At 37.2% G+C, this 19,313-nt stretch overlaps 1 protein-coding gene across 3 annotated transcripts in view; it reads right to left on the bottom strand.

Moving 5' to 3' along the window:
• The window catches only part of TTC29 (tetratricopeptide repeat domain 29), a 241,490-nt gene that overhangs the window by 139,847 nt on the left and 82,330 nt on the right, over positions 1-19,313 (bottom strand). For all 3 annotated transcript variants that reach the window (XM_047856371.1, XM_047856370.1, XM_047856372.1), the window contains 2 exons: positions 9,997-10,209; positions 3,404-3,489 (listed from right to left, as the gene is read on the bottom strand). In XM_047856371.1, the coding sequence (XP_047712327.1) occupies positions 3,404-3,489; positions 9,997-10,209 (299 nt within the window). The remainder of the gene's footprint in view (positions 1-3,403; positions 3,490-9,996; positions 10,210-19,313) is intronic.

The raw sequence follows: 19,313 nt of genomic DNA, 5'->3' as shown, positions 1-19,313 counted from the left end.
GGTCAGACCCAGTGCCTGGCATGATGTCTGTCATGTAGACGGTGCTTAATAAACAGTCGTGAATATATCAATGTGATCATGTCGCTAGCCTCGTCAAAAGTCATTAAAAATCACACATTGCTTAAAATACGAATTTCACTATCCTCAACAAAGCATAAGACCCTCCCACCGTCCATAAACTTGAAAAAATAATCATTTTGGAAGGAGGACAGTCTTCCTAAGAATAGCCAGAAGTTGTGCAAAAAGAGATTGATAAATTTGGCCACATATATACCTAAAAGTTCAGCATGGAAAAATTTCATAAGTCAGGTCAAAAAACAATGACCTGGAAAAATATTCACAACACATATTACACATATGTGCATTTCCAAAGGAAGCAGGTACCTTCATTTATTACTGTAGGAATGTAAACTGATGAAGCTTCTTTGAAGGGAAGTTTAGAAAAAAAAATGTAATTCATCTCTTCTCTGATCCAGCATTCCCACCTCTAGAAATTTATTGAGTAGATCATCTCTCACTTTGGCACAAAGCTATTCACTGCTACACCCTTTGCAATAAAACCTGATTGGAAATAATCTAAATGCCCACCAACATGAGATGATTAAATCCATTATGGTACAACTATAAAATGGGGCACCAGTGGCCCTTTTAAAATGAGGCATGTCTATATGCATGAGTGTGGAAGAAGTTAACTCCAGATGCAGAACACTACATATAAATGCCACAATTTTGTAAACAACAAAAAGAACACATAGGTATATGCACTTATATGCTATACGCATATATGAATATTCTTGGAGGGGTACACCCAAAACTTGTTAACTGCATTTGCCTTTGAGGAAAGAACTGCAGGACCGAGTGCCAGGATGGAGGGAAGATTTATTTTTCACTGTAACCTCTATTATGATGCTTGAATTTATTTTACCCTGTGTTTTTGCATTGCTCATTAGAGAGAGAGAGAGAGAGAGAGAGAGAGAGAGAGAAACAGAGACAGAGAATTTGTAAGCTAGTTTTCACCTAATTTTCCGACTTGATTTCATATTTGCACCTGACAATTCATTGCTTCCCAAACATACCGAGTACGTTCACAGTCAGAGTGTGTGTGTGTCTAATATTTGATATTATCCTCAACACCCTCACTTTCTGTCTATAGAAATCCTGCTCCTCAAAAGCTCCCTGTGCAACCTCCCTGATCTTCAGTGTTGGAACCAACCACTCTTAACCTCTGCACTCAGAAAACCCCTGTTTGGGAAATACAAATCAAAACCACACTCAGATATCACCTCACGCCAGTCAGAGTGGCCAAAATGAACAAATCAGGAGACTACAGATGCTGGAGAGGATGTGGAGAAACGGGAACCCTCTTGCACTGTTGGTGGGAATGCAAATTGGTGCAGCCACTCTGGAAAACAGTGTGGAGGTTCCTCAAAAAATTAAAAATAGGGGCGCCTGGGTGGCGCAGTCGGTTAAGCGTCCGACTTCAGCCAGGTCACGATCTCACGGTCCGTGAGTTCGAGCCCCGCGTCGGGCTCTGGGCTGATGGCTCGGAGCCTGGAGCCTGTTTCCGATTCTGTGTCTCCCTCTCTCTCTGCCCCACCCCCGTTCATGCTCTGTCTCTCTCTGTCCCAAAAATAAATAAATGTTGAAAAAAAAATTTTTTTAAAAAATAAAAAAAAAAAATTAAAAATAGACCTACCCTATGACCCAGCAGTAGCACTGGTAGGAATTTACTTAAGGGATACAGGAGTACTGATGCTTAGGGGCACTTGTACCCCAATGTTTATAGCAGCACTCTCAACAATAGCCAAATTACGGAAAGACCCTAAATGTCCATCAACTGATGAATGGATAAAGAAATTGTGGTTTATATACACAATGGAGTACTACGTGGCAATGAGAAAGAATGAAATATGGCCTTTTGTAGCAACGTGGATGGAACTGGAGAGTGTTATGCTAAGTGAAATAAGTCATACAGAGAAAGACAGATACCATATGTTTTCACTCTTAGGTGGATCCTGAGAAACTAACAGAAACCCATGGGGGAGGGGAAGGAAAAAAAAAGAGAGAGGTTAGAGTGGGAGAGAGCCAAAGCATAGAGACTCTTAAAAAATTAGAACAAACTGAGGGCTGATGGGGGGTGGGAGGGAGGGGAGGGTGGGTGATGGGTATTGAGGAGGGCACCTTTTGGGATGAGCACTGGGTGTTGTATGGAAACCAATTTGACAATAAATTTCATATATTTAATAAAAATAAATAAATTAATCAATTAATTAATAAAATAAAATAAAATAAAATAAAAAAGAAAGCCCCTGTTCATCCTGCTTTGAACTATAGTCATGTTTACAAGTTGGCCACCTTTATTAAATTAGCTCCTAAAGGGAAGTGTTGGCCTCTGTGCTCCCCAAAGTACCTGGAACACAGCATTGCTGAATGTATGTAATTTTAACCAAAAATTATTAAGCAGAAGAGTTATCTAGAAAAACCCAAGTTCCCCATGATGTCCCAATTTTAAGGGTGACAGAGAAACATATCTAGCCCAAATGTAAGAATTCTACTTAGCATGATTATCTAAATCAGCAAATGAGAAATTCTCAAAGCTGAATATAAAGCCAATATCATGTATCAGATAAAATTATTACAAGAGTGATATGTGAAATGAAATAGGAGGCTTGAAATACATTAGAGGTAAGACAAAAATGAAGGAAAAGATTTGTTATAATACAGAAAAGATATTTCTTGACACTTTTTGTTTATTTTAGCGAAACACAAGAAGTCTCATCATAAAATATGCAAGCACTTATTTTTATCATGAAGCAGGCTACTTCTCAGATTGGAACTAACAGTGATCTACACCTGTGCTGCCTCCCCAACCTCCAACTAAAGGTCCACAGCAATGCAATTCGCTCAATTGTTTAACAACCATGGTCTTTTTTAAAGCAAAATTTCCCAAATCATATTATAAGTTTACTGTAATTTGGCTTTCTTTTCTTTTTTCTTTTCTTTTCTTTTCTTTTCTTTTCTTTTCTTTTCTTTTCTTCTCTTTTCTTTCTTTCTTTCTTTCTTTCTTTCTTTCTTTCTTTCTATTTACTTTTTGCTACCATTTAAACCCATATCCTGTTGTCCTCAATGATATGGGGAGTGAGCGCAGAGGGTCACTTTACTCCACATATTTAACTTTTATATATCCTAAGGCACTTCATGCTAATTGATTATACATTACTTAACTATAAAAAATAAAACCATTTTTTTTCTGCTTCTAGAATTGCTATTCTGCTTTAGTCTCTCTAAATACATACAGGTCCACCCATTTCTGCTGGGTTTGTAACAACATATAATAAAATAAAATAAACACAATAAAATAAAAACTAAAAGTGGCAATGATTACAAGTTTACTTCAACTTACTGTTAGTGCTGTTTCATACTCTTCAGCAGCTAGGTGTGCTAAGCCCAAGTAATAGGAAGCTTCCCCTTCCATCTTTTTGTCACTTCCTAAAGTTGAAAATGTAGAAACATTGCCATGGAATGAAAGAAGCCCATTACAATAAACAGAATCTTCATTTTTTAAGACAGTAGAAAGTTGTAACAAAGTGTACAGATTTGTGAACAATCCCTGAAGCCTAACTATGTGCCAGTTTTAAAAGGCTGATGTTAATATAATTTACCTGAGTCACAAATGTTAGAGAAAGGTGCATTAGCAATGTATTTAAGAGGCATTTTCCTCTACATACACATACAGCTTAGTAATATTAGTTAGGCATCCCTATGTAATTTCCATACTGTTCCACCCATAAAGACTTAAAGCCATCCTGCATAGCTACTATACATACAGGAAATAATTGGTAAAGGGTATTGCTTTCCATAGTGCACAAACACATATACACAGAGAGACGGACATTCAGTGACGTTTCTACAGGGCAGATAATTAGCAAATTAAGGAATTATTGTTTTGATTAGGTTCAATTTAAAACCTATTGGTTAAAACTTGAGTGAAAATGACTGACATCTTGGTACACCATTCCATAGATATTTTGAAATCCAAACACATTTTTTCTTTGCTAATGACTGGTAATGCTTTTCATCATCTTTTCAAAGGAATCTAGTCTTTCTAATTTCTGTGAATGTGTTTTATTCCAGGAATTATAAACATCTTCTTTCCAAAGCAATTATGTGTAGACGTGTAATGTGCTTCAATGAGACATACATCATACCACCTAATAAATACATAATTTATTTACATTTATATGCTAAATGTAACATATAAATCTAATGGGCTTACAAGAACCATTAAAGGCTCTTACTTTTAAAAAGAATACTGTCCTTTTTCTACTTTTTGGCTTTTAGTGTTATCTAACTCCTGGGTAATACAAATGCTGGTAGATCTACCCCCGAACTCTGCACTCCAACCCATGATGGACTTCAGCAGGAGCTCACAGCTCTCCATACTGCATTCACTCTTACCACTCACTGAATCACCACTTGTGGGGGCACTTGGGTGGCTCAGTGGGTTAAGCGTCCATCCGACTTCAGCTCAGGTCATGATCTCACGGTCTGTGGGTTCAAGCCCCACATCGGGCTCTGTGCTGACAGCTCGGGGCCTGGAGTCTGCTTCAGATTCTGTGTCTCCCTCCCTCTCCGCCCCTCCCCTGCTCATGCTCTGTCTGTCTGTCTCTCTCTCTATCTCTCAAAGATAAATAAACATTAAAAGAATATTTGAATTACCACTTGTGAAGCAGTGGCTCAACTGAAAGACTATAAGAAAACAGGATGGCAAATGCCAATGACAGTATTATTATTATTATTATTCTCAAGCAATTTCACTGATTGCAGAGAATAATACCCTCAAGATCTCACCTCAGCAGAGTTGATGATGCCAGTGATCCAGTCTTGGGAATTTTAACTCTTAATAGTTTAGCTGGGTGCTCTTTCTCTGCTATAAGTTTATGGCTGCTGAGGTTAGGGATGGGACTAAGGAAGGGAAAGATGGGGTAGGAGGGAGAGGCTATCAGGGGAAGTTGACTTTTGGATAATTAAAAGTTGATTATTTATAATTTGCACTTGATCTATTAAATGTTGTCACTGTGTTAAAGTACCAACAGTGGCATGTGCTGATATAGTATCACCATTTGGACCCAATTATATGTAAAGGGCAGCCTAGAAAAGAAAGAAAAGAAAAGAAAAGAAAAGAAAAGAAAAGAAAAGAAAAGAAAAGTTGACCCTTGTTGATAAAAAGATTTTGAGGTAGCTAATTGGAACAGTCAAGTCACACTAAATATTAGTTTTAAAATAGGATTTAAGCATGAGAACCTTTCGTGCTTACTAATTAAAACACAATCAAGATAAAGTGAAAGCATAAAATAATGGAGGAAAATGTTAGCATTATTAAAGTTGAATGACACATATACCAAAGGAAAAAAGGGCAAAATACTATTTATATTATGTAGTTTATTTGAATGAGTTACATTAGTATTGGCCTTGCTATCCAAATCAATAATCATTCATGTTAAAGGAAATACTATGTTTTATTTTCAAGACCTACATTGTCCATTCTTATACTGGTATGCTTATAGCAAATCTAAAGAGAGGGGTCTAATGGATAGAGACATTGTGTTTGGGAATAACTCAAATGTTCCATTAAAATGTGTCTTAAAACTTCCATTTATTATTTGGCTAACATATTCACTGATTCATTTATTCACTGAATATTTTTTGAGGACCTATTCTGTGTCAGGCACAGCTATAAGAATTTGGAATACACCAGTAAATTAACCAGAAATATTCTCTGTCCTTGGAGAGCTTACATTTTAGAGGGAAGGGACAGAAAGAGATACAAAATAAATTAACACAGTAAAATTATGTGGTAAATTGTATGGTGATAGGTGCTCCAGGAGAAAAAAATTACAGCAGGATAAGAGGAATTGAGAGTGCTAAGTGGGGGTAAAGAGAAAAAGGCAGGTTTCAGTATTAAATGCAGTTATCAGGGTGGGAGATCCAACTGAGAAGATGGTATTCACAAGAGAATGAAATTGAGAATAGATAACAAAACATTTGGGAGACTCACAAGGATGTGGAAATTAAACACACTCTTTTTTTTTTTTATTTTTTTTCATGTTTATTTATTTATTTACTTGAGAGTTGTCAGCACAGAGCCTGATGTGGGGTTAGAACTCACAAACCACGAGATCATAACCTGAGCTGAAATCGACAGTCGGATGCTTAACCGACTGAGCCACCCAGGTACCCCCTACACACACTCTTAAATAACCAGTGGATCAAAGAAGAAATCAGAAGGTAAACTGGATAATACTTTGAAGTGAATGAAAATGAAAAAACAACAACCCAAAACTTAGGGGATCCAGCTAAGGCATTGCATAAAGGGACATGTATAGTTACAAGTGCCTATTTTAAAAAATAAGGAACATCTTTCCATCTTATAAAACTAGAAAAAGAAGAGCTAACTAAACCCAAAGCAAACAGGAGGAAGGAAAAACAAAGACTAGAGTCTTCATAATATATATAGGAAGGAAATAATAAAGACTAGAAAAACAACAGAGAAAATCAACAACACCAAAAATTGTTTCATTGAAAAGGTCAATAAAATCGACTAACCCTTAAAGTTAGACTAAACAAAGAAAAAAAAGAAAGAAGACTCAAGTTACTAAAATAGGGAATGAAAGAGGGAAGATCAGTACACACTTTACAGAAATAAAAAAGGGAATATTATGGAAATTGCATACCAATAAATTAGACAAACTAGATGAAATAGACAAACTGCTACAAAGGCATAAACTACTGAAATTGACTCAAGGAGAAACAGTAAATCAGAATAAATCCATATATAAAGAAATTGAATTAGTAATCAAACTATTATCCACATAGAAAATTCTAGGCTCAGAGGGCCTCATTGGTGAATTCTACCAAATATTTAAAGAATAATCAATACCGAGTTTTCACAGACTCTTCCAAAAGTTAGGAGAAAACACTTCCCAAATCATTCTATGAAGCCAGTATTATTTTGACATTAAACCAGATAAAGACATCATAAGAAAACTACAAACCAAGATCTCTTATGAATATAGACATGAAAAGCCTCAACAAAATATTAACAAAGTGAATCCACAAAACAAAAAATGGATTATTTTTGACTTCACCAAAATTAAAAACTTGTACTTCAAATAGATACCATCAGAAAGTGAAAAGAAAACCCACCATTTTCTTTTTTTTTTTTTTAATTTTTTTTAACGTTTATTTATTTTTGGGACAGAGAGAGACAGAGCATGGATGGGGGAGGGGCAGAGAGAGAGGGAGACACAGAATCAGAAGCAGGATCCAGGCTCTGAGCCATCAGCCCAGAGCCCGACGTGGGGCTCGAACTCGCGGACCGTGAGATCGTGACCTGAGCTGAAGTCAGACGCTTAACCAACTGAGCCACCCAGGTGCCCCAGAAAACCCACCATTTTCAAGTCATATAAGTGATGAAGGACTTGCACTTGGAATATATAGAGAATATTTAAAACAACTCAATAATAAAAAGGCAATCCAACTGAAAATGGACAAAGAATCTGAATAGACATTTCCGCACAGAAGATATACAAATGACCTATCAGCACACGAAAAGATGCTCAACATCATTAGCTCACAAGGAAATGCAAATTAAATCCACCATGACATACCATTTTATACCTGCTAAGATGACTATAAACAAGAAGGACAGCAAGAAGTGATGGTGAGAAAGTAGGTAAACTGAAACCCTTACACATTGCCGGTAGGAATGTGAAATCGGGCAGCTACTTTAGAAAACTCCATGCCATCTCCTCCGTAAGTTAAACATAGAGTTACCATGTGACCCAGCAATTCCACTTCTAGGTCTAGAGACAAAAGAATTGAAAACTTGTACACAAGTGCTCATAGCAGCATTATTCATAATTGACAAAAGGTGGGAATAACACAAATGTTCAGAAACTGATGAATGGATAAAGAAAATATGATAAAAGCATACAATGTAATATTATTTGGCCATAAAAAGGAACAAAGTAGTAATATATGCTGCAAGATGGATGAATGTTGAAAACATTACACTAAGTGAAAGCAGCTGGACACAAAGGGCACACATTGTATGATTCCATTTATATGAACTTTCTGGAACAGGTAAATCCATAGAGGCAGAAAGTAGATTAATGGTTGCTAGCAGAGAGGGAAAGGAAAGTATGGAGAGTGACTTCTAGCAAGTACCAAGTTAGTGTTTCTGGTTGTACAACTCTGTGAATGTAATAAAGACCACTGAATGACTGAAATAGGAAAATAATAGAATATACAATTAAGAGTATAGTCAGTGTTATACTTGTGCATTATACCAAGGTGCCCTAGTAAAAGAGTTGGCCCACAGTGGATGTCACTGCTCCTTAAATATTACATAAACTAGTGTGGGAGGCATGCCTTATGCAGGCAATTGTCAGTTTGCTGCTTCAGGCTCCCTAACCAAAGTAGGAGGTAACGGTAAGAAGAAAGGCTTTGTCCCAGGGCGTTCAGCTGTTGTCAGAGCTCTGTAAGACACTGTGCCAACCCTTAACCTATCTACTTTGTTACATGGAAAGTATAGGGGCAAATATTTATGAGTGTTAAAAGATGTTAAAAAATTATTACATAAGCATAAGAAGATTTCCCCTCTTCTTTATCTGTCCTTGGGAAAGCAAAAGATTCTTTTGAAAAGGAGGAGACTGCCAGGGAGACACTGACTTTGGGAAGAGACCCTCGGAGACTTCCTTTCTTCGTAAACTGCCTTACAATCATTTAGCAAATGTGAACCTAAAGCAAAATACCTTTTCCTAATTGGTAAATTACTTTACATTGAAATTCCACATAACTTTCTATGTGACTAAGGTTAGCTGCTGAAATTCATCTAAGAGCTGTTTATGTCAGTTTTTACCCCTTTGGGGAAAGTACTAGATCACCAGTCACTCAAAAGCTGTTCATTCAATGGGATACGTCTTTCAATGAGGGTTATTTCTTATAAGTATTCTAATAGCATTAAAAAGAAGTAACAGAATAAGATGTTAACTTTTACTCTTTAGAAAATTAAAATCACAACCAGAAATTCGGTCCTGCTTATTCCAAATAAACCATATGGTACTTGATAAACTAATCAATTAAATAGATCCTCAAGCTAATACACTTTAAAGAGCACAGCATCTTTTTCTCCATCATGAAGTCTACTCCATTGATAAACTATGGTAATAAAATACCTTCGCATTTCACAAAGTAAAAGCTTATGAGTATGTGTTCCAAATTTTTTCTTTATATCTTATACATATACAAATGATATAGAATATTAAGGATATGATCAACTCTCATGAAAGCATTTTTTACTGCTGTAAGTGTGTGTATGCATCACCAGGGGAACTTGCTAGCCTGCAGATGCTGAAGCAATAGGTCTGGGGTGGAGCCTGAGATGCTGCTTTTTTTTTCAGAAGCTTCTGGTGATGCTGATGATGCCAGTGCAGAGGCCAAACTTTGACAGGCAGAGGTCCAAAATATATTAGCATTCTATTTTCCTATTACTCTTAACTACATATTTATCATTATCTTCCCTATTACCTGACAATAGGGAATTTACAAACAATGAAAGTTCTCTCAGATTGAAAGAAATATATGGCCACACACACACACACACACACACACACACATACACACACACACACCCACACCCTTAACTTTTGCAAATGACCTTACCTTCTCATTTATAGGTTCATTGTTTTATAACACTATTCCCAGAGGGTTGTAATTTTGGAGACAAAGCTTTCAAGAAATTAATGGGTTTCTTGTTGTCAGCACTAAGGCTCCTCTGTTTTACAGTGAAATTTGAAAGTATATTGATGGCATTTGTCTTTGCATTTCATAGGAAATAATCACCCAAACACTTGACGATTTTTACTTCACTCTTGGGAGAAGCAGCGCCTGCCCATTAAAGGAAGCAATGTGAGAGTGTTCTTTTCCACCCACCTTCTTTGGCTATTTCAGAAGCTTTTATTAGAATTCTGATGGCCTGTTTGTATTCTTTATTTTCTAGCATTTTGTCTGAGAGTAATCTGTAAGTCCTCAGGAGACTCTCACAGGCCAACAAGTTGAGAAAGCGGCCTGTCTCATCCTTCCATATCCGCCCTTGCGTCAATTGATGGAATGCTTCATAATGCTCAGCAGCTTCCAGAAGCTGACCTGAAGAATAAAAGCCATTCATAAATACAAACCACAGGCCAGAACATATTTTCAAAAATTTTGTATATATCTTATGTGTTACAATGAAAGGGAAGTAGAAACCATGGAATACAGTTACGAATTTCTAAGGATGAAGAGGAGGTAAGCTGGGAAAGGAGCTCTCCCAATTTGGACCTCAGATTCAGCAATGATTTTGGATGAACATCTGCTGGAGGGATGTATTTTGGCGTGCACATGTTTAGAAATGGTGTGAAAACCCAGTAGTAATTACTAATAGCAATGGTATTAGCTAACCTTTATTTAACATTACTTATGCAAGGTAATGTACTATGTGCTTTGTATGAATTTCTCATTTAATCTTCAAAACACTCCTGTGAAATAGGGATTGTTATGATACCACTTAACAGAAGAGAAAGTGAGGTTAAGAATTTTGCCCATGGGGGTGCCTGGGTGGCTCAGTCGGTTAAGTGTCCCACTCTTGACCTCAGCTCAGGTCATGATCTCATGGTTTGTGAGTTTAAGCCCCACAATGGACTGTGCACTAACCATGCGTGGCCTGCTTGGGATTCTCTCTCTCCCTCCTTCTCTGTTCCTCCCCTGCTTGTGCTCTCTCTCTCTCTCTCTCTCTCTCAAAATAAATAAATAAACTTTTCTGAAAAAAGAATCTTGCCCATGATTGCATATTTAGTGGGGTAATCTATCCAGGCAGTCTGATTCCAGAGCCCATATTCTCAACCACTTTCCTGCACTACTTTTTCAACAGACAGCATCTGTTTCATTCCCAGGAAGAATTCAGGTATCTTGAGAAAGGATGTGTCTGTTACAAATTTCAAATTCAATTATTATAGAGGCATTTGTATATTCCATTTAGTTTTTCATAATTAAAATACCACTTAACTGCATTTCTGGATTAAATTTTATAATACAGTTCAAAATATTTCTTCTCAAAGCCAAAACTCCAAATTAACTTCCATAAGTTACAAGTCATTTTGCTGCTTGAAATAGGAACAAGCATACCTCTGGAAGGGTAGTTTGCGGTTCCACGCTGTGGATCGATTTTATTTTACATGCGAATTGCCTTGTGAAGATCCTCACAATATCTTGGAGTCCAAATACTCTTATGGTATTGGAGCCACCCGAATCGAAATTAGCTGGAAAGGTACTTGTATGTAGGCATTCCAACAGTAGTGTTTAAGAGGGGGTGCAGGTTACAAGCAGCCAAACTGAGTTCCTATCCCAGCCTTACCCTTTTTGCTGTTTAGCCACAGGCTAATTACTACCCTCTTTGTGCTAGAGTTTAATTCTTCTGCAAAATAGGATGATGATGTAACTATTCAAAGTGTTATTGTGAGAAGTGAATCAACGCATGTTCAATAGCTGACACAGAGTATTCTCTAAGTATAGCTTACTCTCCCTGCAAAAGATGCAGTTGAGTCTTTATTAACAATATTGCCATGGCTAATTAAATTAGCCAATGCAGGTCTTATCAGGCTCAATATAGTTTCTTAACTTAGGTTTTACTAGATATCACAGGTTAGATAATACAGGATACTGAAGCCACTGCCATGACTCCTGCATATAATGTCCCCCTATTTCTGCCCTGAATTTGCTATCAAAATTAGTACTTAAGTAATAAAGAATACACACATAAGTAAGAATGACATTCACAAAGAAATACAACAGAGGTGGGCAATCAGCAAACAATCTGTAAAAAAAAAGGAGTAAAGACATGCCCAGTCTGACATGCCCTGTTGCACCGTGTAGAAGGAGGGCATGTCTGCAAAGATACATACAGAGAGAGGGGAATGTGTATGGCAGAGATGTTTAGCAACTTGTATTATGAAATTTGCACATGGTAAAAGACTACTAAGCCATAAACATGATACTATAGGAAAGCATTTCATCACATGTATAGGTGTTTGTGATAATACTGGAAAACATCAGAAAATATTTACAAGGCATTATCAGTATTTTGTGGGTAATGGATGGTTTCTTTATCCTTTCTGATTAGTGGCATTTTCTAATGTTTCTATCATCAAAATATGCTTATTTTGTAATAAAATATATGATAAAAGCTATTTTAAAAAAAATTTTTTTAACGTTTATTCATTATTGAGAGACAGAGAGAGAGACAGAGCATGAGCATGGAAGGGGCAGAAAGAGGAGGAGACACAGAATCCTAAGCAGGCTCCAGGTTCTGAGCTGTCAGCACAGAGCCCGATGCAGGGCTCGAACTCACAAACTGCCAGATCATGACCTGAGCCAAAGTCAGACAGTTAACCAACTGAGCCACCCAGGTGCCCCTAATAAAAGCTATTTTTAAAATAATGTCCAATCCTTTTTCATTTTGATGCAAATACTCAAAGTTCAAGTTCACTGCTCTAATCTCTCCTCACATGTAACCAACAATTTTTCTCTTACTTCCCACAAGAGCAGGCAGTTTCTCATGTCTCTCCTATAGCACCTCTCACCAGAAACACCTTTCTCCAAATACCCATGACCATCTTTTTTTTTTAACTCAAATGGAGCACTGACATATATGTGTGTTATGTTTCCTCTGTTAACTATATTTCTGCCTGTAAAGTATAGCTCTGTATTCCTAGAAAGATGTATATCAGAGTTGTTCTTTTTTTTTTTTTCCTATCCAGCTTCCATCTACTCATAAAGTACAGGTACATATTTCTCTTTGGCCATGTGAATAGGGAAAGATAGATACAGGAAACTGTGAGTAAACCAGATAGTTCCAGAAAAAAAATTGGGACTGTAAGGAGGCTAGCAAGGACCTAATGGCATCTGTGGTTACACACAGTAACCAGATGGAAAGAGGATCCAAAGTTGTGTTATAAAATAACAGATTCACTAAAAATTCCAGGAGGACAGCCAGGAGGTGAAGCACCGGATAACTCAACTAATTACAATGAGATGCAAATGAGGCATAAAGATGTAAATAGTATTCTAAGAACTGATGGCCATGTCCAAGATTTCATCTACAAGGGAGCAGAAAGAAGAGGCAGGGGGAGGGAGGGAAGGGTAGAAAGTAGGGAAAGGAGAGATGGAGGAAATGGAGAGGGGGTGAAGGTAAGGAAGAGTGAAGAAAAGGTGGGGGCTATGTCTTTGTATTCCATAACAGTCAGACTCCTGTCTATGTTATTGGCACTATTCAGCATCCTGGACAGGCTGTCTAAGCAGAAATGAAGTAAAGGGGGCCTGGGGGACATTTGTTTCAGTTGGTTACTATGGCAGGCAACCTCGGAATGAGGTTGAGTTTGATTTTTGCTGAAGATTTGAGGCCTCATATCAGTGTACTACTTAGGTCATGATTATTGGCCAAGGTTCAACTCTCAGAAGAATAAACTTATAGTCTCCCATGATGAAGGAGCCTGGTCCAAGATGCTCGAGTGAAAGAGAACAGGAAGGTACTCTTTCCTGAAGGCCTAGTGGGTCCTCATCAAGATGGAAGATTTTTTTTTCTCCATACACTATCTTATTTAACCTTCCAAAAACTGATGAAGTAAATACGATTATTGCTTTTACACTAAGAGGTAACTGAGGTTCACAAAGGTTAAGTGACTCAAATAGCTAAAAAGTGGTATTTTGGATTTACACCCAGAATCATCAAAAACCCATACCACTTGGCTCACCATATTAGGTGCTAGTCACCAAACCAAGAGTTGGGAGACTTGGGTAGAGTAAGTTATATTTTCTGGATATAAATCTCTCAAGTTAAAAACAATGTTAGGGTTTATATGATTTCTCGTTTCTTCCATTTCTATAATTCTTTGACTCTATTCAGGCAATTGCAGGTAATCTCTAACATAAAAGAACAGATCTTAGACCCTGATGTACTTCTGATTGTTTTTTCTGAAGGAGTTTGATGTATAAGCAGCTATGCATCCTTTATCTAAATTCCCATCTGTCCCATAAACCATGTGGTGATATCCATGGAGCACCTGGAATTCCTAGAGTGGCCCAGACTTAGCTGTGGCCACATCTAGCTATTCATAGATTCACTGCCTCTTTTTTAACCACTTTGCCACAGATGAGATCACTGGGAATTCTGTTTTAAACCAAAGTGCCTAAACAGAGAAAGTAGAGTTTACCAGTCCTTCTCAGATGTAGAGATGCATTTCTAAAGTTATTTGGTGGCAAACAGACCAGTAAATAAGCCAGTAAGGATTTGATCCAAATTACCATAAGCACACAAAAGACTTGGCTACAATTTCTAAAGGCTGGTCAGAATTTTCAAGTGCATACTATAATATGGTACATTTGATTTTAAAATGTTAAAATAGAGCCTATACTATGAAGGGGGCACAGTAATTTAAATATGTAAGTATTCCCCTTTAAGCATGATTAACAATGGAAACATTTCCATTTAATTTATATTTTCAACTGTGAATAGGATTTTAAAGATTTTCTTGCTTTCCGGGTAAAGACCAATATTAATATTAAGACTGGATAGGGGCGCCTGGGTGGCTCAGTCATTTAAGCTTCCAACTTTGGCTCATGTCATGATCTCACAGTTCCTGAGTTCCAGCTCCATGTCAGGCTCTGTGCTGCCAGCTCAGAGCCTGGGGCTTGCTTCACATTCTGTGTTTCCCTCTTTCTCTCTGCCCCTCCCCCACTCATTCTCTCCTCTCTCTCTCTGTCTCTCAAAAAAATAAACATTAAAAAAAAAGACTACATATTTATTAAGACAATGCATCCTGTTTTATCTCAAAAAAAAATTAAATTTAATGTACTTGAGAGAAATATTATATAGGGCTATCATGATGGTGGTCACTTCAACAAAGCAAAACATAAAAACAAATGAAGATCATGAACCAGTTTCTTCGCTCATCTCTTTGTAACTTCTTTAAAGTGTTCATATACAGTCTACCTTTTGTTACCATATAAACTTTAAACATCGGAACCAGCTGAGATTACCAGATCTTACAACCAATCTTGCAGAAGGACAAGTGTCTAGACAACTGGAATTATCAAGTGGTAACATTATTTTCCAATGAAGAAGAGGGCAGGGAGAAGAAGGACTGCACCAAGGTACCACAAAAGTAAAAGTTAACTGAAAGCAGGAGACAAAAGAGAAGTCCTCGGGAATAGTCATCGATGTGAAAGGTCTTTGGGGGTACCTGAGCTTTCTCATGTTCCAGCAAATCTTCATTGCCGTCGTGTGTAACAGAGATCACAGAAGTAACCTCAATAAGGAAGACAACTAGAGCTCAACTAAGTGCATGGAATGCGTGGTTTTATGCTAAGCAAAACTCTAGAGAGTTCACTAATATTTCAAGTGAATCAAGGAAGAACATGGAGCCAAAATGTTTGGTTAGAGGGAGTCAAATGGTCCTCTACTGATACCGTTACTAATCAGTTTACTCAATTATATGAAGTACTATCAGGAAACACTTAGGAGATACACTGAACAAATGTTTAAAAAGAGAGTGTCCAGGTATGGATAGAAATATCCTAAGACTCAGTTGTTATTGTTGTTTTTTTTAAACAATTACATGACATCTACATAAACAATAAGGAGGTTGGTATGTGTTTATAGTTTTTCACCTAAAGGAAAGTACACTCTTAAAATAAAACTGTTACAAAGGAGTCTCACTTTACCTAGAGCCCACACAAACAAGAAATCCATCCATTTATTTAAAAATACAAACAAAACCCAAACAATGTGGTAAACTGCAAAATGCTTGGTAGGATGTGAAGACAAACGCTATGTACAGAAAATTAGATTTTATATATTTGGGTATTATCCAAATTGTTGCTTACCCCTCTTCCCTCACAACATCTCTGAAAGTTTATAGATATTTGTGGTATCACAGCAGATGTCTAGAACAAATATTAAGCAAAAGAGAATGTATATGATCTCTCCCATTTTAGTTTTTTTTTAAAGTAGGAAGATTGACTAGATATTAACACAAATGGGTTTAAATGTGAAGCTGCCATAAAAGCAGGAACATAAATGTAATTCTCCCAGCCGCTATTTTGATGCACATTTTTGATTCCATGAATATTTTATGAAATGGCCCAAACTAAAGCCATATAACATTCCTGCATTACTGATGCTTGCGCCCGTAAGCTACGAACATTAGAGGCATGATTGAGTGCATTAAAATGAACTCATTCAGCAGTGCATTGATTACTTGAAGGGGGAGGGAAAAGAAAAAAGAAAAAAAAAAAAAAGAAGTTGCTCCACTTAAGAAAACAGCACACAAATCTAAACTTTGCAATATAATAAGGGTGAAAGCAAGTTTGAATAAAATAATATTTCATAAATAAAGTGTGACTCTGTCTAGACCTGACAGTAATTAGGCAAGGTGTTAATTACGTCCAAAGATGGCTCCCGGTATTATTCAGGTAATTTAAAATGTCACAATCTCTAAGATGCACAGACTGGGCTCCTTTAGTTCCATGCATCAGCAATTCTGAAAGTAGCTAATTATTTCCTTTTCTATCAACTTGTACATTTGCCAGTAAAAATAATGCTACAGAAACAATAGCATGAAAATCATTTGACAGGTCCATAAGGCTTATTTCTTCAGCAGCACTGGTATAAGTCTTAAGCATATTTAGTTGTAAATTGGGCACATTTGTTGTGGAATTTAGGGAAATATTCCACTTTAGCTTAAAACAACAACCTAAAGGAACAATAAAGCTTTATGTATATTATATTACATTTTAATCTGGAGCTACTGGACATCTTTGGCATTAAGTTACTATTCCATACAATGTAGACATAAAATCTGCTAGGAGCAATATTGAACAGTAGCAAAAAGAGAAAAATGTTATTGCTCTTTTGTAAAAACAAAAGACATTGCTTCCCATTTCAGTTTAACTGCACGAACAATTTATATCATCTTTAGGTTTTTACATTCAATTATGATAATTATAACGGCACTATACATGCTGAAATAGTTAAGGGCTTGTCACACTTCCCAGTGGAAACTCTCACTTGCAAGGGTTTATCTCTTGTCAGAGGAGATTTGTTCTGACTATAACCCACAGCATACCACTGCAAAATAGAAAGCTGGAAAACAAAGATTTTGTTCTGTAACTCAACAACATCCCTAATAAACCAGGAAGAAAATGTGCCCATAACTTTTGAGTAGCTACTTTGGGATACCTAGAAGACATTTGAGAGGCTATTTGAAAAAAAATGGAAAATCTCCTTTATCATTTTGAACAAAGATTTCAGATGGACATGATAGGAATGCTACCATATCCCCATTAAAAACTATGGGTCACTAAACCAGACAATGAAAGGGATCCCAGGAAGACAGCAAGACAGGTGTGGGAGAAACTCACAGAGGGTCTATCCGTGATATTGGCAATATGACTATGTTAATTTTTAAAATCCAGAAGGTTATCCTGCGCTTCTAAAATATTCTTAAGGAATTGATATTAATTATTGTTGTTTATGATTTTAGATAGGTGAATTGTGGTCAGTGATGGAAATGGTACACAAGCTTGACGGCTTTATGACGTAATAAACCTCAAATAACTGGTTTCTATCAAAGTTTTGTAGTTTCTAAAGATTAAGCATTAGGCATCTTTGTTTTTAAATAATTATAAGTCTCAAAATTACAGGAATAATTTTTAAAAATGTAAAACACTTCTATAATGTATAAACAATACGAGTAACTACTAGCCATTGTAGAGCTTACAAAGTTGACCATCCCTTGTGTAATAAATTGTTTTACTTTAATGGTTGCCACCCCATCTTAAAATATTAAGTAAAAAGTGTTGACAAGTCTAAAAGTCTGAGAAGAAATAAAGACAGTATTGATACTAGATCAACTAATGAATCATACTGTGCTGGACTTAATCAACAATGTAATTCTTACTTGAATTATATACCGTTCATGATTTTAAGCAAACCACATTCTGATTAGGTACATATGTTTATATGGGCGAGGAGCAAAGTATGGAAGCACATATACCAAAGTACCAGTACCAATGAACTTAGAGAAGATAGAAGTGAGTGAGGGGAGCATTAACTTTCCCCTAACACACCACTGTTTTGATTGATAATAAGCATGTGCTATCTGGGATACTACAAAAACTGAACAAACTGAAAATAACCTATTTAAGTGAGTCTGGAGGGAGAAAAGCAATGTTAGTTGCACACTCACCATGTGCCTAGCATGACAGTAGCTGCCATACATATATGTATTACTATCTTTAGAGATGAGGGAAATGAGCCTCAGTGTTTCTTTTCCTCAACCCACACACCAAGTATGCAGCAGAGCTGATGCCCAAAGCCCACAGTGGCTTCGCTTGCTCAACTGAGCCCTTTTTATTTTTATTTTTATTCATTTTTATTTATTTTAAATGTTTACTTTTGACAGAGAGACAGAGCATGAGTGGGAAAGGGGCAGAGAGAAACAGGGAGACACAGAATCGGAAGCAGGACCCAGGCTCTGAACTGTCAGCATACAGCCCAACGCGGGGCTCAAACTCACCAACTGTGAGATCATGACCTAAGCCGAAGTCGGACGCTTAACTGACTGAGCCACCCAGGCGCCCCAACCAGTGACCCCTTTTTAGAAACTCTGTCCAACTTTTGACCTTAAAGGCAGAGACCAAGGTTTGAGCCTCAACACCATGATATAACTGGACTCTTCACACCAATAAGTGCTCTGAAACAAGGATAGCAATGCCAGCCTCAGGGAGTGGTTGTAAAGGGCATGAAAACAGCTGCGGTGCCATGCAGGGTGCCTGGTGCCTGGTGCCTCGTAGATATCCAATAAGTTTTCATGCCCTTTTACGTTTTGTTTTGTTTTTTCAGACTTACCATTGGGAGGGAAGCTGGATGAGTCTGCTACATGGAATGCTTTAAAACTAAATATGACGGCACAGTGTCACTCCTTCAATATTAAGAGCCACTCAAGGCACCAGTGAAACAGCACACTTCATCCAACTTTCATCCAATACCTCTTTCGCCCTTGGTCAGTGGGGCCTCTGAAGAGATGTTTCTAGGGCAGTGCCTCTTCTCAGACAGTTAGAGGAAATACTGCCTCCAGAACAGTTTATTCAGTGTGGCAAGAACTGTGGGCTTGGTGCAGCTACTCAAGACCCCTTTGCAAAGCTTTGAAAAAGAA

This window comes from Prionailurus viverrinus, chromosome B1 (assembly GCF_022837055.1).
Source record: "Prionailurus viverrinus isolate Anna chromosome B1, UM_Priviv_1.0, whole genome shotgun sequence".
NCBI classification, from domain to species: Eukaryota; Metazoa; Chordata; class Mammalia; order Carnivora; family Felidae; genus Prionailurus; species Prionailurus viverrinus.
The sequence above is the reverse complement of the archived record's forward strand: the minus strand, read 5'-3'. Positions and strand labels throughout refer to the sequence as shown.